Source organism: Phyllopteryx taeniolatus, chromosome 9 (genome assembly GCF_024500385.1).
Source record: "Phyllopteryx taeniolatus isolate TA_2022b chromosome 9, UOR_Ptae_1.2, whole genome shotgun sequence".
In the NCBI taxonomy this organism is placed as follows: Eukaryota; Metazoa; Chordata; class Actinopteri; order Syngnathiformes; family Syngnathidae; genus Phyllopteryx; species Phyllopteryx taeniolatus.
Genome location: NC_084510.1, coordinates 24,527,752 through 24,551,679, shown reverse-complemented (window position 1 = coordinate 24,551,679; position 23,928 = coordinate 24,527,752). Strand labels below are relative to the sequence as shown.

Sequence of the window (23,928 nt, the reverse complement as noted above, 5' to 3'; positions counted from 1 at the left end):
CGTTTTAAAATGAGTTTGAACCTGGACGGGAATACTTCTTGATTGTGGTCAAATTTGGAGGTTCCACGAGGGTCTCGTTCACTTTTAGTTTTATTGTATGGCACCAAACTTATGTTTATACTTTTATGACATTTTGGAATGTTACAATATTACTTCAGACATAAGATTTGATGAATTTGACTTGGGAAATGATTAATTTTCACGATTATGTTTAACTTTGGAGGTTCCATGGGCTGTCTTTTACTGTATTTTAGTTTTACTATACATTTTTTTTTTTTTTTTTTTTTTTACACACTTGTGGCATTTTGAAACCTTACATTTCTTAAAACATAAGATATAGGGAACATTAACCCGCTGACAAGTGTTCAATTTCGGTGGTGCAGATGCCATTTTAGTCTTATTGTAGCTTATAAGCGGCCAACTTATTATTACACTTGGAATGTCACAATTGTATTTAAAATCCAAAATTTTAAAATGAGTTTTGACCCTAGAACGGAGTAATTTGCTCAATCGTGTTATTTAGTGACACAAGGGGGTCAAAATATCAGAAACAGCTCGAAATAATATGCAATAAAGCAATTGTGAAGTGAATAACTCTCGGGCTGTTTATATAATATATATCTTTTATAAATTGTATATCGGATCAATAAAGTGTCCCTTGGACTTGGATGTCACGTGGGAGAATAATTTGAATGAAGTAAACATCGTAGTTGTTTGTGTGTGATTGTTAAAAACAAATGAAACTGGTGCAAGCAAGGTCTAGCTAATGAAGAGAGCCCAGATCCTGACAAAGTCAACAGACAGCCGGGTGGGGGGGGGGGGGGGGGGGGGGGGGTTTGTGGCGGTCCAAGTGTGCCGAACTACTCAGCAACAGCCACCCGAGCCGTGACGCGTTGCCGGTGCTGTAAGCCGGTCCCGGAGACAAGTGTTTGAGCTCGCGATTCGCTGCTCGCCGCTGTTGCTATGAGGGGGCGCGCGCCCCTGCCGCCGCGGGAGCGCGCGGGGCTTCTCCGGTTTGCGGGGCGTCAACGGCTTGTTTACGTCGAGCTTTGTTACCGCAAATGTCCGAGAAGTGACAGGATCTCCAAATAACCAAGTGCGGCCAAGCGGATCACTGTAGTTGTCTAATTGCTTTGGTAATCACGTAACAGGCAAATTATTATTATTAATGATAATCATATAACAGGCAAATGATTCTTTATTAATAATAGCTAGAGCATAGGTGAGCATATACTGCCACGTGGAGCACTTAAATCATCTCCTAAAAACACACAAAATCTCAAGTTATAAAAGCATTTGAACCCACAGAAGCTACACAATGCACATTTATCTGATTGTTGCATCATGTTTGCTTTTCTTTTACGGCCCTCGGACAACGACTGAAATCCACTTTTTTTGTGTGTGTGTCGTCATTTATAGGGAACACATGGCTTTGTTTACCATAGATTTTAAAAAATGTAGGCATTAGTAAAACAACTGTGATTATACATGCTGGGGCAAAAGTAGGTAATGCACACTTTTATAGTAAATTTATTTAAAGAAGGGAGGATGGAATGAATGAAGGACAGAAGGCGATTCAAAAAAGAATAATCTTGACGTGAACACGTGCAAACATTTGACCTATCACAGTAGCAGACACAGCAAAGACATTATTCGTGGCACACACTGGAGCATGAGGGCGATTTGAAGCGCCCGGGTATCGCTGTCTTGCTCAAGGACACCACAGGATGGACGGTACGATGCCGCATCCTCTCATGCTCTTTTTTTTTTTTTTTTTTTTCTTCTCCGCCGGTTAGTGACTTGAACCGGGGTCCCCACAGTGGCAGAATTATGATGCTAAGCCTGAAGGTTTTGTTCTAACACTTAGTATGTTATTATTTTATCTCCTGTCAACATGACCGGAGGGTGAAACTGATCTACTTATGTTGTTGATGTATGTGAATGTGCATTTTCAAATATAAGCAGCCATTTTAATGACAAATGGGAAGTTCAACTGATGACTTAATACTGAGCACTTAGGCTTACTATATTTTTCATGAAAAAATACCAGCATAAAATAATAATTTTAGATGTATTTATGTCATATTTTTTAACTGTCAATTTGCTCTCATTGGTCAAATATGACTATGTGAATATACTTTTTAGCACATTTCCATATGGTCTTTAATTCCTTTTAAGTTTAAATGTCTATCTGCAACTCTTAGGCATACAGTTTTATGCATACCAGCAGAAGTTTCACAGTGTTCATACTATATGTATATATATGATTCTATATCACTGTCAATAATATTATGCTTTCCATTTTGCACTAGTTGTACAAATATAATATATATATATTTTTTTTTTTTTTTGCTGATTTGGCAGTGGATTTGGATCTGTCTTGTCTAATATTTTGTTTTGATGAAACGTATTGCAAATCAGTCCAAAAGTAAAATCTACAATACGATAACTAAATCAAGCAATACCAGTATAATATGTGTAATACCCTCAGTACATCCTAAAATAGCACAAAGTTATTATTTAAAAACTTTTCGTACGAGACAATAGGGGAAAGTCGCATAGGTGCGCGCTCCCGCTTGTTTTGATACCATCCCGGAAGTCAGTCGCAGAGAACGGAGCGTGCGCGCGGCCGTGACGTGACGAGACGAGGCATTAAAGCGCCAAACGTGTGCGTGCGCGTTGTTTACGCGTTCATCAATAAGACGCCTAATTGTCCAGTCGCTACACGCCACGCGTCCGCTTATCGGTACCGTTTCTTTTGTGACGTGAGGGGGGGAAAAAGGGGGGGGGGGGAGTGGGCGTGGAACGTCACGGTGTTAAATATCAAACGACAATTCTTCGACATTGGCTCGTCGTGCATATATTTTTTGTATTTTTTTTTTTGTTCGAGGCAACGCTATTTAATAAAACATGTTCGGATTCTGCCGGTGTTATCCCCAGCTAGAAACTGGTTGCCAAGCATTGCATCATTCCTTTCATGTGACTCCCATACGCCCCAAATTCGTCCTGGCCGTCTTATGACTGCATCACAACTGCGCCTCGTACAAACTATACAGACAAGGAGAAATGCACTCAACCTTGCTTGCCAAACAAACCCCGCCACACCTGCCCGAAACTCCGCCGCTCTCATTGGATGTCGTCAAGGAAAACGGATCAGCTGTGTTGTCGCGATTGGCCCGCTCGAATGCAACTCGGCGACGTCACACGGTGGGCCCCCGCTTCGCCTGGCATAGTTCGGTTGGCCTCGCTCCTTATAAACAGCGCCGGGAGTTTCCGTTTAAGCACATTCGGTCGTCAAGAGTTGAACAATGGTTAACATGAGCTATCACCCATTTTCACTCAAATATCTACATTCGAACCAGCGACAGTCGAGACGGCGAACGAATAAAAGGAAAAGGGTGAGTGACAACTTTTCACGTTTTTTTTCCCAAAGGGGTTTTCCTAGTCTTGGCGACCTAAAGTCAACGGAGAAAACATTATTATTATTTTTTTTAAGAATGACCGTTTTGAACGTTGACACTAACATTTTAAAAGGCTGTCTTTTGAATTTTCATTTTTTTTCGGTGTCGCACGTACGACTCGAGCAAAGTTTGAGCTTTGGCGTTCAAGTGCGTCAAAAGTTGTATGAGAGACAATTGAATGAGATTTAGGAATTGCAGCATTTTTTTTTTAAAATGTCATATTACTGATAAATGTTGCTCAAACTGCAAAGCCCAATAATATATAATTCGCCTTTTTTTTTTTTTAAACGGAAAGATTAACAACACAAACGTCCGTCATGCAGATTAACAACACAAGCGTCCGTCATGCACAAAGCCCTTCAAACTTAATAAAATTAAAATCATATTTCTATGTTGACGTTTTTTGCTCTTGTCATTTCTTTAGTTTCGCCCATTCCAGCCACTGGACTTTTTTTCTTTTTTTTTTTTTTTTTGCTTTTCCATGACGTAATTTTCTTCGCTCATAGCGGTCAATTGAACAGGACTCGACAACAATAAAAATCAAGACACTCATCACTAACTAGCAAATGACATGACAGCCTGTGAAGGAACGTCATCGCAACTCGGCGTGTTGTCCGAAATAAAACAAAAACTACAATGAAAATGACCTGATTTCGGTTTTATTGGCGTGATTGTTGGTTGCGGGTTGAAGGCGAGCAAGACGCACGACTGTCAGGGCGGAGGGGGTTGAAATCAAAGTGTAGTTAGTCGCCGTTGTTCTCATCTTGTTTATCGATAATGAAGCTTGTTGTGAGGAGCTTTTGAGCACAGGGGGCGCAATTGAGAGGCTATTGGTCTTTGTTTAGAGTTCTGGGCAAGAACGTCTGTCTTTGGTCACAAAGTTCTTTTTGTTTTTTTTTCTTGACAGTTACTAAAGCAAAATCTGACTTGACTGAAAACAAAAAAACAAAACATTTCTTCCAGATTTGTCGGGGCAAAATATCTCCAACCGATTTGCAGACTTGATTAAGGGAGTCCGAAAGGTAAAATAATCATCATTTGTAATACAGTATAGCATTTTCATGTATTTTTTTGGCATAAGCTTTGCATTTGTAACGAAAAAAAAAAAATGCAGCTTTGATTTTAAATTTAATGATGATTTGTGTGTGTATTTATATATTTGCATTTTTAACTTCATAAATGTTGCTTTAATGTTCAATAGAATTAGACTATCTTTTGTCATTTTTGTACATACAATTTTGCATTTTCAACATGTATATTTAATTTTCAATTAAATTTATATGACTTAATTCTGGTGCAATCTATTTTACATCCATTTTGAATCTTAACTATTAATAAATATAGGTTTAAAATACAATTGTAATGCTTAAGATTAATTTTCCAATTGAATTAAATTTGTGCTTGTCATGTTCTTACATGCAATTTGTATTTTTAAACTTAAAAATAGTGGTTTAATTTGCATTTAAATAGAATTTTCTTTACAGGCATTTTCCATTTTTAACTTGTCTCAATGACAGTTTTAATTTTCATTTGACTTTATAGACTCTGTCCTTGTATAATTTTTTTACATGCATTTAGCATTTTTAAATTCATAAATTTAGCAACTTAGTAATTGTAGCTCCAATATTGACTTTATTGACTTAACGGTTTTACATTTTGTGTATTCAGCATTTCATACCACGATAAGACATATAGTACATTTGTATAGTGTGTGGCACTATTTTCCTTTATTTTTTCCCAGCAGTGGCAAAATTATCATTTGTTTGCGCTTCCTGTGCCGACAGGTCCCGAGTGAAGCGTGTGGCCGAGTGTGGAGTGCGTTGCGAGTTGACTGGCGAGATGACTGCCGAGTGGCTGCACCTGCCCCCGCCGTACCCCCCCGGCGTGGGGCCGCTGTGTGGCGCAGAGTTGGAGGCGTGGTATGAGGACCTGCAGGATATCCTGGGCTCGGACGCGGGAGGGGCAAAGCTGGCGCGCGCCCCCTCGTGCGGCGAGGTCAGTGGCTTATAAAGGAGGGGGCAAGGCTGGTCAGACTCGGATCTTCGGGCGTTACTAGTACGTCGTGTTTACACTGCATAGAGCAGGGGTGTCAAAACTTTTCCTTCCAAGTGATGCATTCAGAAAAATGGAAAATTGTGTTTATGAAACATGCTAAAATATTTTGATTGTGAATTGCCCGTCATTTTTTAACGCTTTTGGAAAACAAGAAGAAAAAAAAAATTTGAACAAACAAGAGTCCATTGCCTCAATTCAGCCTTTGCCAATTATCATGACCTAGATGACTTGAGAATCTACATAAAGGAAAAACAACATTTTTAGCAAGCAAATTGGTATTTTTTATTATTGATATTGTGACAGTAAATTAAAAACGAGGCAAACATACTATTAGGCGAACGATATTCAAAATGGTGTCAGCCAACAGAGGCTAAGCAGTTAAACAAACAAAAAAAGTCCAAATCTCATCTTGGTGTTATCAGCAACAAAGCAAAAGGTTATTTGTGTGACATACATAAGTAAACTTATTAATCTAACATTTAAAAAAAAACAAAAAAAAATAGTTTTATCATTTGAATTTATTTACAAATGTGAATGAAAGTCACACATTACAAAAAAAATACAATAAAGAAAACAATTTTAGATTTTACAATTTAAAGTGTGATGTCTTGTAACATTGAACTTTTATTAAATTTATTGTAAATATTAAACCTCTGTGGGGTGGTCTTTTGGGCTGCCAAATGGCCCCCTAGCCATAGAGCGATGTCAAATTTGGTGTTTTCGTACTTGCAGAAGGAGCCCGAGTTCCTGGATGTTCTGGAGAGTTGCTCCCTGACGTGGCTGACAGAGGGAGGTCACACGTGGGGAGAGGGCATTCAGAGGGCGACAGAGCAGATTCACAACGCCCAGCCTCTGCATCACACCTCCTCGTCCTCCTCCTCCTCCTCCAGCTTGACTCCGACAGAAGAGCGGAAAACGGAGGCGAACGCGAGGAGCGGTGACGGCGACCTTCTTCCTCCTGAGTTCTTTGAGTTCCTGAGTGAAGGAGGAATGGTGGATTCAAGCAGTGGTTGTTATTACCATCATCATCACCACCACCAGCAGCAGCAGCAGGTTCACAACATCCATCCAGCGTCCCCATCAGCCAGCGAGGAAGAGTTGCCCTGCGTCCCCGATTCGCCGTCCTGCTCGTCATCCTCCGCCTCGCAGTCGCCTTCCAGGCGCTGCTCGTCTCCGTTGTCGCCCGTCTCGTCGCCGTCCATCTACTCGCCTTCCCGCCCCGGCAAGCGACGGAGAAGCGAGGGACCCGATGGCGCCACGTCGTCTCCGGGCGCCTCAGTCGCCCAGTCGCAGCAGCGCGCATCCTCCTCATCCTCGTCATATTTGTCCGCCAAAAAGAGTCGGAAGGAGAGGGAGCAGGAGAATGAGAAGAAAGTGCAGGAGCTGACGGAGCAGAACGAGCGCTTGAAAGCGGAAATCGAAAGGTTGGGTGAGGAGGTGCAGCGTACGCGGCGAGCCCTCATCGAGAGACTTGTCAACACCAGGAAATGAGCTCAGAGAACGACAAGAAGCGGCGGTGAGGAAATAAATGGTCTGTGTGTGTCCTAAGACCAGAAGGTATGAAAACCAAAGAGAATTGAAGATGTTTGGAAAAGATGATGAAAGTCAAGGCAGAGTTGAAAGAAAAGCTGCAACATCACTGCAGCAAACTAGAAAGACTCAGCATGTGAAACGGAAAAGAACAGGAAGCTCTTAATTGCATATCATACAGTGGTCGCAAGGTTTGGAACATGAAGTTACCCCACCATTAGGAAGGATGATTTGATGATTTGTACGTTGGAAAGAAAGGAATTGAGTTGAGGGCATTTTGTTGTCGTGTTTTCCCGCCATTTTGCAATACGCTAACTCCTCGTAAAAGGGCTGCAATTTGGCTAGCAGAGATTATTTGCCCCAATTTGTGGACAGAAGGAGCTCAGGAACGTTTTGAATGTGTCCCCTCGCTTTGAGAGTACAACTATTTTTTTTTGCTTTTTCTATAAGCCTTTGCATGTACGTATAGTTAATACAGCAGGTTGCCCCTGACTAATATTTCTACAGGTTACCTTTTTTTTTTTTTTTTTTTTATTCAATGCGGGACTTGTGGTATACATCCACTTGATATTTTTATATAACTGCAATAACATTTACTGTATACATTTGTACTTTCTTAATCAAGTCATCAATTATTAATTATACATGAATATGCATGTTTTTTAAAAATCATTAATGAGATTCATGTTTGTTAACATTTCTTATATCTGTCACTGTAACCCCAAATTTGCAATAAAAGAATTGATTTTCTTTGCTTGTTAATGAATGCAAGGTTTATTGTTCACATGAATGACAGGAAGTACACTGCGTCACACTATGTATGGACCATAATAGATTTTCACAAGGGAAAATTTGCTACCTTTTCTTTTTTAAACATTCCCTGCCAGCCTTCCCAGTTAACATGGCTATTTGCCTTCTTAAGCCATCAATGGCAGTGAATGTGTTAATTGTGGTGTAAAAACATTTTCGCACCTTGCGAGCCTGATGTTGAGTATCAAATGAGTTATTCTTGGTGTAGGGATTTTTCCCAAATCCCTTCCATTCTGTAGCAGAATTCATTTGGCTCCCTTTTGTGTGTGTTCATTTCCCCGCCGGCCTCACTGGCATTTCATTAGACCTTGGTGCTAAAACCCTGTTGTCTCAGATCCCGTCACGGCTTTGCCTTTGGCTAACATGCTCATCTCGCCATGTACATCTTGTTCCCCCTTTTTCCCGCTATCACACCTTGCATATTGTACCCCTCCGCTAACCACCTCCAGTGTTGGCGACTTTTATGGCCGTGTCTCACTTCTTGCCCTTGACGGGTGCGGGCTCGGGGCTCTTGCCCTCTGCCAGCGCCAACTGCTTCTTCAGCTCCAATAGTTTAGACACCTCGGCCGTGATCACCGATTTGTCAGCCTTCTGCGCTTTCAGGGCTCGCACCTTTTCTCCCTGCCACAGATAAGATGACAGTTAGAAATGTGTATTGTTTAAAAAAAAAAACAAGGACTCTTGACAGACAATTCCGATTGTAAATTAGTTATTTGCAAAAATGTGCCAACTATCAATAGTAACCACTATGTAAATAAATGCAATTTACAATACGGTAGTTCAACTGTATCCCATTCCTCCGTTAACCATGTGTGACGACGAATCTAAAACTGAAAAATTATAAAATGCTACATTTTCATTAGTTCATTACAAAACTCATACATTTAAAAGGCAATTTTTTTTAAATAAAAAAATAAAAATAAATGTTGAATGGCTCTTTGTTGTGTGCAGTATTTGATAGTTAAATAATATTAAATCAGTCGACATAAAAAAAGACTTGCAGGGGTCCATTTTGGAGTCTCCGTTTTCTTATAGTAAAATTTTATTAATTCATAATTATTTTTAGTGTGTCAATGTTTTGGTATTAGATTACACAGGGTGTCCCCCAAAAATTTAGTCACTCTTGACTAGGCGAACTAGGGACAGGACAATTTTCTTTCATGCAATTATATAAAATGTAGTTGTTGTTTTTTTTCTTTCATTTAACTCAAACTTGTATTGATGTCAATAAACACCTCAGTCAAAACGAACTACACGAGTACTGTAATGGCCAGTCAAATAGTGAGTACATTTGTTTGGGACACCCTGTTTTAGTAGTCCATTTCTAATTTGGGAAACCCTGGTGTGTAGGATTTGATATTAATAAAATGATTAGAAAAAAACTATTCGATAGAAACTAAATTGTTTGCAGAGGTCCAGATGCATCAAAACATCACCTGCTCAGCCACAGCCTGCGTCAGCTGCCGGGCTTTCTCCGGGTCAACTCCGGCGTTCACTTCCATTGCAGGGATGGGCGGCATAGCGGCCGACTGAGGGCTGGCAGCGTTTGGAGTCGGCACCTGAGGGGGTAAACAACATTCCGGCATTTCAGAGAGAAGACTGATGTCATTTCAGACAATAGGGGTTGACGGGATTTCACGAGCGGCTGATGAACGAACAGACGTGGTTGACACACTGGACTCACGGTGATAAGAGAACGTTCAAATGCTGCTAGTATTAGTGAAAGCATGCGCTAATCAACGGTGACGGCACCAGCGTGGACGCTTCACAAACAAACACAGCAATGGTACCTTCTTGTTTGGCGGTACATCTTCCAGCTAGACGAAGGCAGTTCAGACAAGGATTATTCTCTCTCTACTTGATTAATTCATAACATACAAAACACATATTGTGTGTTCGCTATGTATCACATTTGAAAAAACTACAAGCAAGTATTCAGTCCGCCGGGACCATTTGCACGGCTAGACATCACCACTTACTGCTGTTTTCCACCCCAATAGAATTAGCCAAACTCCTTGTTGGTTATCACATACCCGCTGGCCGCCAAATCTCTTCTTCAAAGTTTCAATCTGCTCCATCTCCAGTTTCTGGAACAATGGACTCACCTGCACGGGAGAAAAAGGAGAGTTATTTAAAAATATACATTACACTTATGATGAATATGCATCAGAATCATTCTGCAGACTTTGGAGATGTAAAATGTAGCCCAGAATCACTGTGCTAAGGCCGCCGATAAGGTTGTACACTTCAAAATCTACGAATCGCGCAAATTTCTTTTTGCGTGATGCAACACAAGATGTCAGCGTATCGCACGAGACCTCAAACGTACCTCCTGGGACCTCACTTCAAGAAGCATCCAAGGATTCAAGGAGAGAAATGACACAAAATGTCATTTTGAATTGCTCGTAAACAAATAGTTGGGTCTCTGGAGTGGCTGCCCATCCATCAAGAGGGAAACTAAACTTTTTGTTTAGGGATGTTCGATAACACATTTTTTCAGGCCGATACCAGTACGAGTACGCACCGATATCGCTACCGCTAGTACTTTTGATACGTGAAATTTCGATTAACACATTGACAAGTAATTGTGAACAAAGACCTCTATCTTTCTTTCTTTCTGACGTAATAATAATGATTTGCCGATGTATCAAACCGCTGCGGTGTCGCACCAACTACTGGTGAGGAGGACTTGCTTGTATTTTTTTTGGCGAGTACCAGATACCTTGAAATACAGATACCAGGTCTGCAGTGGATTTGTTTAGTACAGTTCAGTTGAATTTAACTTTTAAATACATTGGCATTTAGAACTGCTTTCTAACATTTGTTAAATACAAGTTTTAATTCACTTTTATGTGCAACACATTTTAAATGAATTATTATTTGAGTATAGTTTTTTTTATGTTCCTATATTTAAGCATAATGTTAAAACAATCTTACAGTAATATTAAACATACTTTGAGGAAATATAAATGCTGCCTTGTTTTGGATTAACACTTGGACCTACTTCGCTACTAATGTATTTTAATGTTCATTATGGATAATGTATTTTTTGGTGGTACTTGGTGTAATAAATTTAAGAAACACTGATAACCTTCCAAAAGGCCTTTTTCTTTAAAAAAAAAAAAAAAAAAAAGGGGGACTCTCCTGGCACACAGAAGTGGAAAACCCATACTCACGGTGCCAATTTGGTGGCCGGCGTCGAGGACGCGAGTGAAGGCGCCCGTGCCGCGCAGAATGGCGCTGACGCAAGAATGAGGTGCGTTGAGTTGATCCCTGATGGTTTGGCTGACCGCCGGCATGTAGGGCAGCAGCATGACGGACAGTAAGCAGGCGACGTTGATGGACACGCCGGTGACAGTGCCTGCACGCTGCCTGGAGGGGAATGGTATATTCAGAATGCTGGCCCTCTAAAATTGAATTTCCAATTCCAGGGTGACATTAGAATGTGAATCCAAAAAGTCGAGTGATGGTCAACTTATGCATCTTTATTCAAAGCTGGGATTCTCGTATGTACTGTATATGCAAATTTGTCCAACCCTGCTTGATATTATAGACAGAGCTTGGCTCAGGCTGGTCGTCGTAATCTCACCGTTCTGCATCTCCTCCCTTGATCTTCTTCCAGGGTTCATTTACTTGGATGTACTGGTTGCCATGGCGAGAGATGTTGAGGATATGCTTCAGACCGTCACGGATTCTGGTGGAAATATTCACGCGTCGCTTCAGTTCCAGCGCAAACAGCTTCTCAGTCACCAGTTAAAACATCACAAAACTATGCATACATGGAACAGCAGACACTAATGCCATATTGAATGCAGTGGTAAAGTGGTCTTACTTGACTTTGTCCATGAGTTGGATGTACTGCTCCAGCTCCCAGCCCACTACAGCCAGGAGCTTCTTATCTTCCTGCAGCAGCTCCATCGCGGGCACACAGCCATCAAAGAACTTTGAAACAAACATGCCGGCTCTAGAGGATTGAGGAGGGGGGTTGAAGGAGGGTAAAAAAAAAAAAAAAGAAAAGCAAGGAAAAAATATATAGGGGTCATCAGGAGAGTGAGAACAGCAGCTAAGAATCAGTGGGGAGAAAGTGCTACATAAGAAAAAAAAAAGGCGCGCTAGCCGCCACACTAATTGATGATAAATTATAGATTGTGTTGCCATGCGTAATGCGGTCTGCTGATGTAAATGAACATAACAGCTCTCACTTTGAGCCTCTTCAGTGCAAATAATCGAGCTGAGTTGTATGCGCGCATCAGCGGGACGCTCATGGTAAGAGGCTGACGTCTCTGACGCAACATGCCCTTCAATATTTGACTGACTTCCGCCCGACTAAAATGCTTTGACAAGACTGTCATATTTACAATGAACGGTGGACTTGATGTGGGAGTGGAACGAACTTTGCCTGACCCGCACTCTTCAATTTTTGTGAGCCCAGAATGCTCACAAGGTGGACATCTTGACACTAATTATGTTGTGATTTGAGGACTGGTTTTCGGGCTACAGTCTACCTCTAAGCACCTCCGGCTGGATGCAGTTTAAGATCTTTTGAAAGCAATTAGGCATCAACACTTGCTGCCTGAGAACAATTTTTAAAGATCAGGGTGCTTTGGAAAAAAAATAAAAAAAATGTAAAAATCTGAGGGAAACCTCTTTGATGTGGGATTTAACCCCAATCTATTTTTTTAAAGCCATTAAAAGGCAGTATAATTGGGTGTGATATTACACCATCCCAAACATATTTACCAAACACAGGGAGAATCTCTTGAAATAGTTACATCTCCAACAATCTGTCCCTAATTGGACTGCATCTTTTAAGCAAATTACCCTCCTTTTGATTTCACGTCGACTGAACGAAGCAGCAGTGCATTTTACCAAAAAGAAAACATTCTTAATTGGTCAGTTACAGCATGTTCTCGCTCTATGATGGCCAACTATTACTTGTTTTATTTCACTGTTGATGGACTTCAGACATTCTCTCGTTTTACATCTGCAACAATGGACTGAGATGGGCAACATGGGTTCATTCACACCTCTGACCACCGGGGCTTGGAAACTTGTCTCCGCCGACTTACTGTTTGGGGTTACGCAGGAATTGTACGCGCTTGCTGTAGCCGTGTCCTCTTTTTCCATGTCATCTAGATATCTGATTACCACCCGCTTTAACACGGTGTCCAGTTAGACATTCTCTTTGACTTTGTCAGTTCATTTCTGTGGTCAAAAACCTCTCACTGTTGGAGCTGGTGCTCCTGCTTCCGGTGCAACAGACAAAAGCACTCCTACTACAATAGTTGTTCTTTTCCCCCCTTCTAGAAGTGCAGCCAACAATGGCTTATAGAGCTGCTATAATTAAATTCAGAGTAACAATTCCATTATACTACTAGTCATCATGGCATTATTATTGCCAACACAATTAATGTTGTTCACACTGCTTCCTTATCCCTGCTGCAATCCCTCCACCCCGAGGGGTGGGCAAAGTGGGCAGAAGTCCCACTCTGGTTTTTAATCTTTTCCTCCGAGCATTAACATGATCACGAATCCAGAAATATTTGTTACACTCATTTAGCTGTTTTTCCCCCCTAAAACTGGCTAATTAAAAATGTATGTATTATTTTTAAAATTCATTTATCTCAATAAAGAATTGGTACTTTTTTTTTTTTTTTTTTGCCTCATCTACAAATGACCGAACCCATCTGTCTCTTTTAAAAATCAAACGTGGTGCTTGAGAACAAATTTTGCCAACCCTGCTCTATCCTATTTCTCCATATCTCTGCCTGCTTTCTCCCTTATCACTCAATCTCAAATTAACTGATCGAGGCAGACGACCACCCCACGCCGAGCCTCAGGTCTGTTCAAGGTTTATCCCTTCGAGGGAGTTTTTCCATAGCCTCCGTCACCTTGTGCTTGTGGGGTTCAGTTGGTTTCTTAATGTGCGAGAAACATGCTTCCAGACCCACTCCACATATAAAAAAAACCTTGAGATACCATGTTGTTGCCAACTCCTTCATTCAGCTCTTTAGCGACCGACCTGTTAATGAAGTTGCCCAAGTTGTTGAGCAGCTCCGAGTTGTTCTTCAGAGCCATGTCGGTCCACGAGAAGGCAGAGTCCTGGCCCTCGGGACGCACGTAGAGCAGGTAGAAGCGCCACACGTCGGACGGGATACCCGTGCCCTTGGCCATGTCGCCGAACACGCCGACGCCACGGCTCTTGGAGAACTTTGTGTCTTCGTAATTCAGATATTCTGCACACAAGTTGTAGCATGAATAATTCATCACACTTTGAATTTTTCATGTCATATGTAATGAAAGTATTAATGGTTGCTATTACAAATTCGTACCGGTGGCAATCAAGTGATTGACCAGTGTGTAGTTGTCCTGAGCTCCCAGGAGGGAGCAGGGAAACACCACACTGTGGAACGGTACGTTGTCCTTGGCCATGAAGTTGTACAGCTCCACCTGGCGGTACATAAACAACACTGCAACGTGAGGATGACATCATATTAGATCATCGTGAGATCATCCCGTTCAAAGAGGACTTATCAGCGCTTCCCAGCCCCCACCCTAAACACACACTGACACACACGCTCACAGCTCAATCCTGGGGTTTTAGATGGAGAGAGATGAGATGAGTCGATGTTGCATGAAGACATTGATTATGAGGGCAAATGATGGATGTTGCTTTTTTTTTTTTTATCTGTTGGATCTCATGTCTTTTTAATGAACAAGTCGACGCTAGTTAGCTGACGCCTAAAGCGTCTTTCTATCTAGAAGATCTTAAGTTTCCCAACAAAATGTGAAGTTTATCATAGTTGAGCTGAATCAAGACAAACTCTCAGTGCTTAAGACTGCCTTACCTGATCTGGATTCTTCCACCACTGTTCCCATTTGTCTGTGTAGTTGGCAGTGATAGAGACATAACCGATGGGGGCGTCGAACCACACGTAGAACACCTGAAGAAGTGGCAAAAGAGTCATGAGTGACCCCATTTACAAATGTGTGTGAAGAAAACATTGTAATGTTATGTTTGCACACACGGGCTGGATTTACACTGCATGGTTCAAGTGAGTCAGATCCTTTGGTCCCAAGTAGCACAACTGGGACAGACATGCTGTCAAATAAACACATTTTAAATGTATTACTGTATTGCTTATTTCCATGTTGTGTTGACAAGGTGTCAACACTTGTGGAGTTCATGTTGGAAATGTAATCAGTCAAAAAAAAAAAAAATAAAAAAAAATCGGACAATAGCATTAAATCCGAATTGGGCACTTGGACTTGCAGTGTAAATCCAGCCATGGTGAGAGAAAAAGCAGACCTTTTCTTTAAAGTCCGGGTGAGGTACTGGCGTTCCCCATTGGAGGTCTCTGGTGATGCAGCGAGGTTTGAGTCCATCCCTGAGCCAGGAGCGAGTGATCTGTTTGGCATTCGCAGTCCAGTCTCCGTCGCCGGTGGACTTGTCCAGCCAGTGCTCCAACTGAGCCTCTAACTGGAGAATATACACAATTAAAAAAAAATTTAAAATAAAAATAAGACTTTCAGTGCTGCTGCTGCTGCTTTTACAGAGAAACTTGACACCAAATGGCACTATGAGCGATGCAACTTGTACCTTTGGCAGGTCCAGGAAAAGATGTTTGGACGAGCGGATGACTGGAGTCTGTCCACAGACTTTACAGTGAGGTGCCTAAAAAAAAGGGACAGACAGACAGCTTCATTCAATACGTCAATCCATCCCTGTTCTATAACGCTCGTTCCGGCGAGAGTTGAGCTGGAGTTGATCTCAGCTGAGATTGGCGAGAGAAGCGGGGTAACACCGTGGACTGGTCACCAGCCAATCGCAGGGCACATATAGACAAACGGGCATTTATAATCACACAAACTAAAATCGCGATTATCAAAATCAAAATGGGACATAACCATCGGTGTAGCAGTATCTAGAGTGAATATTACAGCAATAGGTCGATCACACCTCATCATAAGCAGTCTCAAAGTCATTAACAAAAGAGCTCACCTTGAGTTCCACTGCGTTGATGAGTCGGCCACACTTGTCGCACTGGTCGCCACGGGCGTCCGGGTATTTGCAGTGGGGGCAGGTGCCTTCGACGAAACGGTCAGCCAGGAAACGCTGGCATTGGTCACACCGTAGCTGCTCCACCAAGTCTTCCACCAGGAAGCCATTCTTGTGGAGCCTCCAGAAAATGTTCTGGGCTATCCTGAGTGACAGGACATTTGGGTGGACAGTTGAGTACAAATTCAGTCTAAGACAGACCAGACAGGGAACCGCCAACGAAGAGCAACCATTACCGTGACAGAGAAAACATTCAAGAAAAGAAATATGAACGGGTTTAATTTGGCGATTATTAAAGTGTTACGGGGGGGGGGGGGAGCTTATGGTTGGATCAAAATGTGCAAGGTCTTTACATGAATCCACTCTGGTCTTTTAAGTCTTTGGGCTGTTTTCTAATTCACACAGCGCCTGATGTCTTCTGCGGTGCTGTTGCAGATTAATATGTCTGCTCTGTCTCCTTTTTGTTCACAATATTGCTGTATAATAAATTAACACCACAGAAATTGCAGCTACAAATGAAGAAAAAAAAAAAAAAGCAAGGTAACTTGCAGACTACAACTGTGCACTGAGACTGACTCAGTTATTAAGGAAATTTTATGGTTGAGGGGACGAGACGTTCAACATCAGAATCCTGCCCAGATTACGATAATCTGATGTTACATAATCTATATAACAGCGTAAAACGTATTTTCATACATAAACTAAACAGTGTCAAACCAGCATCCTGTTCAGGTCAGGACCTCGCAGTGTTGTGACCTCTTTGTTTAGCTTCTCTCTCTCGAGCATTATAATATATGCAGGGCATCACAAAAAAAATTACATGATTTGAAAAATGAATATCTGAGTATCTACATGTTGGAAAAATAAACTATAAACATTTTTACTACATATTCAGAATGATACAGATTTTACAACAGATTTCATGAAATTTCACTAGTATGCACAGCACCTATAACATGACTAGCATTTTTCTTTTTGCCTTTTTTCTTGAATTTTTTCGTGCCGTGTCTAAATCTGCTTTCCCGCCGATAGTGTATTTTTATTGAACTTCCTTGAAAATGTACGCTGCATGTTTATTTGACTTTGTTAGAGCATTTTCGAACACACAAAATGCCTTTTCATGAATGTCAATCTTAATGTTGGAAATAGAGAAAAGCATTAAACTGACATAAACTGAACTCATTTTAGTGAGAAGTTGCTATGTTACTAGACAATGAAAGCCTGCTTGTAACTTACTCCGTCTGCTTCTCGGTAGTCGTCCTGCCAAAGAAGTCAAAGTCAATCTGGAACCACTCGTAGATGCTGGCGTGAATGGCGTGGTATTTGTCGCAGATCTGCTGCGGCGTCAGGCCTTCCTCGCGGGCTTTATTTTCCGTGGCCGTGCCGTACTCGTCTGTGCCGCACACAAACAGAGAGTTCCAGCCTCGCAGTCGGCCGTACCTTGCAGAAGGCAACATTGAAAAGGAGAGGTTTCTTGCTGAATAAATTGGTAGTACATACTACATGTGATACACAGGACACTGCAGCAACTGGCCTATTTATATGAATACAGGGTGTCATTCAGCAGCGACGTAACCCAAATTTCAGCGTCGGAACGCACCATACTCTATCACTAACCTACGCTATTGCAGAAGTCATAATTACAGGGAATATTTGTATGAAAACACTTGCAGGCCATAAATATCAAACAATCAAATGAAAACTAGTATGTACTCTAGTAACCTAGCAAGTGTTCTGGAGCCGCGTGACCACATATTCTTATGCCGCTGTCAAAACTAGTTAATTGCACGTCGTCCGTAACCTCAAAAATGGCATTTGTCAATACAGTCATAAGGCGTGGAGCCCCTGTATTCTTTCCCTCTTGTGCACCTGGAGAAGACGTCAGCGCTGAGAACACAGCCAATGATGTTGCCCAGGTGGGGTACATTGTTGACATAGGGCAACGCGCTGGTCAACAGGATGTTTCGTTTGCCTTCCTGCGGCAGACTGAAGGAAAAATGAAGGCGTCATCAATTTAAAGAGAACCTTGTAGAATAGTGTAACAAATTGAATAACATACATTGGGTGAAGTCTGTCTGTGGCTGCTGGGGAGGAATTTAAACCCTTGTGCCAAGTGAGAGCAGCAGCTTCCATCTCTTCCTGTGACACCACATGTTCCCCTTCTTCACCCTAAACAAACACATTAACTGTTAAACAAAACTAATTATCTAGATGGCTAAAGTAAACATTTTCCCACTGTCCTATTCACTTTCTGAGATATTTCTGTTGACAGATTATGCGGGGCACTGTAGCGTAGATATCACAACAGCACCCGTAATGAGACTGCTTGAAGTCTAAATGTTTATTATGATTTTATTTTCTAATGGTTTACTTTATTTATTTATATTTATCTGGGGGATACCTCAACAGGGCCGCTGTTGCAGAGCTGCCCGTTGCCTCTGCACTGGCCGCTCTGCGGCGCGGGCTGCCTCTGCATGAAGCTCTTCATCGCCTGCAGGCCTTTTCCCTGCAGCACTTTATGAGACGCCGACACGCAGCTCTGTGAGGCGGCCAAACGGTCGAACCAAACCTTCACGGACGTGTGTTCACCTGGGAAACGCAAGGGAGAGGGATGAGGAAATAGAATCAGAAAAGGAACATGTATATTTAACTAAGTATGGGGAAAGCATAGCATAGCTACATTTAAACATTTAAGCGATATCTAAGGTGAAATTTCATGCAGATCTAAACATTTTACAATCGCTCTGAGGGAGGGAACATTAACACAACCTGATTTGAAATATTCAATGAAATACACACGTCTAAACACAATGTTAATTCTTACCTGAAGTGAGCGATGATGCGGAAAAAATCGGATGCAGCGCGGCACAAACAACAAGATCAGCGACCGAAACAACATCCTGAGACAAACAAAAACAAAACTGACTGCAGTGAAAGCACACAGGGAACAATCATTTTAGAATCGCCTATTACAATCACACATTTACAATCTCAGTAAGGATTAAAGTAAATTGCAAATATAATTTGACCTCCGTTGATGAGTGGCCTGTTGCATTTACTCGCAGAGTACGAAGAATGCCATTTTTATCCTAATGCAATTAGGTTCATTGAAGAATTGTCTGTAGATGCGAACGTGAGTGTGAATGGTTGTTTGTCTGTGTCCAAACGTTATTTGAGAAAGGCTGCAGCTCAACCACAACAAGCGCTATAGAAAATGGATGGACGTGGGAAAGTTTAGCAGCTTTGGCCCCAAAATGCAACAGCGCTCTCTCTGTAAATGTCACAGTGAACTTTAGTTTTACAGATGCCATGTCTGGGCCCCAGGCAGTGTATATCTTGTGGTAAAGACATCCACCATGACATATGGTGGTATGCGATAAGCTCTTTTTAATTCTGCCGCATTTTTCCACCTTGAGGTATTATCTGCCTGTATGTAAGATTTGAATGCCGAATTCCAACGTTTTCCACTCTGATGTGTTGAAAGCAACGACATGCATCACACCAGACCCAAACAGCCGCGACACAGACAGCTGACTGTGGGATGTTGTGCTGCTGCGTAAAAGCCAGCACAGATTGCTAGGTTCTGTGTAAAAGGCACAGGCTGATAAACCCCCCGGATCTATTCTATGGCTTCTGCTCTGATATGGCTATTGTGCATGTTCTTTGTGTTAAAGAGGCTCCCTAGTTATGGCACACACCTGTTATTGTTATTCTGAGGAGGAAAAAGAGATGTATATTTAGACCAAGTTGTATGGTTACACCGAAGTTCTGTTCCTATGGCCTTCTTGCACCGCTGCACAATCTAGTTCATTGTGCACCGATTGTAACCTCAAAACCTTGTATGGTGTCTATTAGAAAAAGGGCACTCTTTGAGAAAAATAGCATATACATCTTAAAGGAGGACCGGTATGTTTTACCGCAGTTAAATAAGATGTGGTCGCCTTGGTCAAGCTTTGGTCCAAGTAGCTGAGAGGCCCTGCAAGGACTTTGGGGACCTCCGATTCTTTCCCCTGAAGCACCGCCATGTGAAGCGCCTGAAGCAGGGCAGGCTGCACAAATCCGACAACAGACAATAGTGACAACAGAGGAAAAGGACTTTTACTCCTTGCTAAGTCTGAGAGCACAATTGAATGATTATTATTTACACATTTGAAATCCGCTCTGGTGGCAAAGACACACTGAAGCGCATGCGGTAAGAGGATTTTGCAGGCGGGAATGTGCAGACTCGGGAACTGAAAATCACTTTACATCTTTAGGAGGCTTTAGTGTGTTGTGCAACAGATTGGCAACAAACCTGAAAAAGTCTGTTGTTTCACATTGAGGGGCCTACCTGGAGATCTGTGGCCTCCCATTCGAGCCACTGATCGCAAGCCTCGCTGCACTCTTGCCCACTCACTTCAAACATGTATCTAAGAAGACAAGAAATATGAGCAGATCTAAAGATCCTCAGGAATAAATTCATTCCTCGACTTTGCAGGCAGAACTGTACATTACTGACCGGCATATGGCGTTGGGGCCAAAAAGGTGCTGTCCATTTGGAAGGAGCAGGGCTGGTAAAGATGGACGGCTCAGGAAGGGCACGACTTTTTCTAAAAAAAAAAAAAAGAACAAAGAAACAAGTCACAGAATTTATTATAATGAAGTGCTCCAACTTTGACAAAGCAAAAAAAAGTGAATGAGTAATAATTGGCGGCACGGTGGACGACTGGTTAGAGCGTCTGCCTCACAGTTCTGAGGAGCGGGGTTCAATCCCCGGTCCCGCCTGTGTGGAGTTTGCACTCCGGTTTCCTCCCACATCCCAAAAACATGCATAGTAGGTTCATTGACAACTCTAAATTGCCCGTAGGTGTGAATGGGAGTGTGAATGGTTGTTTGTTTGTATGTGCCCTGTGATTGGCTGGCAACCAGTTCAGGGTGTACCCCGCCTCCTGCCCAATGATAGCTGGGATAGGCTCCAGCTCGCCTGCGACCCAAGTGAGGAGAAGCGGCTCAGAAAATGGATAGATGGATGGATGGATGGATGGATGGATGGATGGATGGAGTGTTACGTGTTACATACAGTATATTCAACCCCTCTTTAAAGGGATTATATAGCTCCATTGCAAAATGCACTTTTTAGTGGCTTTTATACAGTTGAGCGTCTGGACCTACTCCTATCGATTATTCCACCGATTAATTAAATAAATACCACAGCGGCATGCCAGGTGGTGTCGGCTTAATGATTCACGGGATCCGGCTGCTGAAGGAAAAGCAAACATCTGGAACGAGCAGTCCAATCAGGGGAGGGGTGATAATCATAATAATAATGCAGATATCTGCCTTGTTTTTTTCACAGCTCACATTTTTTTACGATGTTGTTCAAACACGCTTTTACATGCAGCCTCAACTGACTGACACAAGTCAAACCCGATTGTTCACTGACTGGGTGCCTTCCCAATGTAAAATATATGTAAAACAAGGAAAAGGTCTGCTATGCAAGTATAGTTGTGTGAATGCCTGAAGATCGGTCAAATATTTGCAGCTTGGAAGCACATACCTGGGGTCAAAGGTTTGGCTTTTGCAACAACTAAATGGGCACCACTTTGTGGCAATGTAAACTCAATTGACTCTGTGACCGCCTTCCATTGGGCTCCTTTCTTGTCACATGGTAAACAATCCAAAAATGATTCCACTCGTTGTCTGTGAGCAGGAAATTAAGCCGCTCAACATTTTTGAACGATATTCGCTAAAGCCGTCAGAAAAGTCACTAAATATAACACGACCAAATTGCTTAGTTGTCAATACTGACTGTGCTTTTTCGAACTACCCCTTCTCTATTCGCAGCCGTGTTCTTGCACGTCACTTAACCACTATGAATAAATATTACAATTAATTCAATTGAATTTGTTTAAGTTCATTTTTTAAATATTAAACATGATTATTTAGGCTGAAATGTTAATGCTCCCTGGCTCAGGTTCCTCCATGTTGTTGGTGTCCCCGTGGTTTTTTTTCTCCTTATGAATCCCCAAGGACTCAACCACAGTTTACTTTTGCTACTTAACATCTTTTTTTTCAAGTTGCAACGTCTTTCGCAGAAGTTGAAAAAAGTAAGAAGCAAAGTAAGGTGCAGAAAGTGTAAGTATCTGTGCTCAAATGTAAAAGTAAGAAGTCGTCAGAATGAAAAATCTACATTAAGTACACTGAGAAAGTATTTGTGTAAAACAAAAGACAGTGTACTGTAGACATTCACTATTTCTCCAGGTGCTATGCTCCGGTCTCCTGCCATAGGGCTCCGCCGGAAGTGCGTCGACCTCTTTTACCGAATGCGGAAGTTTGTCGCGCTATTTGATTGGCAGTAGCAGGCAATGAATGGCACGAGACAAGCTAGCTTACGTGGCCCCAAAAACCGCCACTTTCACGAAAAACTCAGCTCGAACGACACAAAGTCACACGCCTTGCCTAACGAGTATTTAAGTTGTTCATGGTCGCTCCAAAGATACTGTTGCTGCTAAACTCACTAATACAATGTCCTGTGTCAAAACCAGGTTGCAGGAGTGCTGCCTACAGCTAAACGTTTCTAAAACTGTAGGCATGTATTTCACTAAAACAAATAGAGTATCTATCACCTGACCCCGACATACTTGTTAATGGAGAAAAAATGCAAATTGTCAGCCAATACAAATATCTTAGGTTAATAATAGATTCACAGCTTTCCTTTAAAGCCCATATTGACAAATTGTGTAAAAATATCAAATTAAACCTCGCAAATTTTCGTGCAATTCGGAATGAAATGTCAACTGAAGCTGCAAAAATTTACTTGCATTCAATGATTCTTAGTCAGTTTAACTATTGCATAACCAGTTGGTCCCAGGCTGGTCAGAATGCAAAAAAAAAACCATTGGAAGTTTTGTACAAACAAGTAATTAAAGTGATGGATAAAAAAAACCAAGGCACTCTCATCACTGTGCAATTTTAAAAAAATACAGTCTTTTAAACTGGGACAGTCTTCACATATTTTCAGATTTAAATTTGATTTATAAAAGTACTGCACGATTTGGCCCCAGCTCCTCAGGCTGAGTTCATCAGCCAAAGAAAAGAGCTCTGAGCGTGCCACTCGAGGCTCTGTCAGAGGTGACCGTCTCATTCCTCCGCGCAGGAGCACTTTCAGTAAGTCAGCCTGGTCAGTGAGGAGCGCTGGTGAGTGGAAGGAGGTTCAACTGCTTACAACATACAAGGCCTTCACCAAAAAACTGAAAATGTGGCTAGTTAACACCTATAGCTGCCAACACTAAAAGACAAGTATGTTATGTTGTTTTTTTGTTATGATCAAAAAAATGATGGTTTTATTCTCTCTTAATAGGATAGTTTGATTATGTATCCTGTATTATATTGTCTTGTAGATGTATTTTACTGCTTTTTGACATCATGGCCAGGGGACTACAGATGAAAACTAGGCTTCTGGCTAATTCTGGCTTTTTTTTAACCATGTGTACTTCATGTGTTTTATGAAATTGCATTGTCCCCTTTCAAAAATAAACTGATGAACAAGTTACGTCAGACACTTTTCCTGTTATAACCGCCGAGTATTTTAAATCTAAGTGTCCCTCTTACCTTCGTGGTTGACAAACTGGACTTCACACTGGACTCCGGCTACTTCTAAGGCAGCCAACACTTTTAGGCAGTGTGGGTTGCCTTCGCTAACAAACAGTTTCATTTGGCAGTGGACTGATGACTTGGTTGGGGAAATGTCTACTTCTATACACGCTAAAGTGGCGTATAATGTGACAACTTTGCCGGTACGTGTGGTCCACGGACACACGCTGATGCAAGGCGAATGCGCGTCACTGACTAATGGCGGACTTGTAGTTTTTAGAATGGCGCCTGTATTGTAGCTCGCCATGATGGAGACAACATCTCCCATAAAGCGTAGCGTCGCCTTGATATTCGCTAAGGGAGCTTGGTTTAATCAAACTGGAAGCACAGCCGGGCGGTGTTTGTCTCGCTGCACGTCTTTGAAGCTCCCGTCACTTGCAC

The 23,928-nt window shown here is 41.9% G+C and overlaps 2 protein-coding genes across 5 annotated transcripts; one reads left to right on the top strand and one right to left on the bottom strand.

The window, feature by feature from the left end:
* Positions 1-3,240: 3,240 nt before the first annotated feature.
* ddit3 (DNA-damage-inducible transcript 3) lies at positions 3,241-7,796 on the top strand. 2 transcript variants are annotated; one of them, XM_061786262.1, is made up of 4 exons: positions 3,241-3,398; positions 4,425-4,483; positions 5,246-5,456; positions 6,249-7,796. In XM_061786262.1, exons 3-4 carry the CDS (start codon positions 5,301-5,303, stop codon positions 7,005-7,007), a joined length of 915 nt encoding a protein of 304 aa, XP_061642246.1. In that variant the 5' UTR covers positions 3,241-3,398; positions 4,425-4,483; positions 5,246-5,300; the 3' UTR covers positions 7,008-7,796. The 2 variants fall into 2 exon arrangements, with proteins under 2 accessions (XP_061642246.1, XP_061642247.1); XM_061786263.1 differs by lacking the exon at positions 4,425-4,483 and having other exon boundaries at positions 3,242-3,398.
* mars1 (methionyl-tRNA synthetase 1) lies at positions 7,359-23,797 on the bottom strand. Of its 3 annotated transcripts, XM_061786258.1 has the most exons (22): positions 23,506-23,797; positions 20,414-20,504; positions 20,246-20,324; positions 19,833-19,964; positions 18,740-18,815; positions 18,317-18,504; positions 17,975-18,084; positions 17,785-17,901; positions 17,152-17,355; positions 15,859-16,060; positions 15,457-15,531; positions 15,166-15,336; positions 14,705-14,800; positions 14,189-14,306; positions 13,879-14,092; positions 11,689-11,820; positions 11,446-11,550; positions 11,033-11,228; positions 9,890-9,961; positions 9,647-9,673; positions 9,293-9,415; positions 7,359-8,477 (listed from the first exon to the last, which is right to left on the bottom strand). In XM_061786258.1, the coding sequence occupies exons 1-22, from the start codon at positions 23,792-23,794 to the stop codon at positions 8,331-8,333; spliced, it is 2,964 nt and encodes a 987-aa protein (XP_061642242.1). In that variant the 5' UTR covers positions 23,795-23,797; the 3' UTR covers positions 7,359-8,330. The 3 variants fall into 3 exon arrangements, with proteins under 3 accessions (XP_061642242.1, XP_061642244.1, XP_061642243.1); XM_061786260.1 differs by lacking the exon at positions 19,833-19,964; XM_061786259.1 differs by lacking the exon at positions 9,647-9,673 and having other exon boundaries at positions 23,506-23,792.
* Between the last annotated feature and the right edge of the window lie 131 nt (positions 23,798-23,928).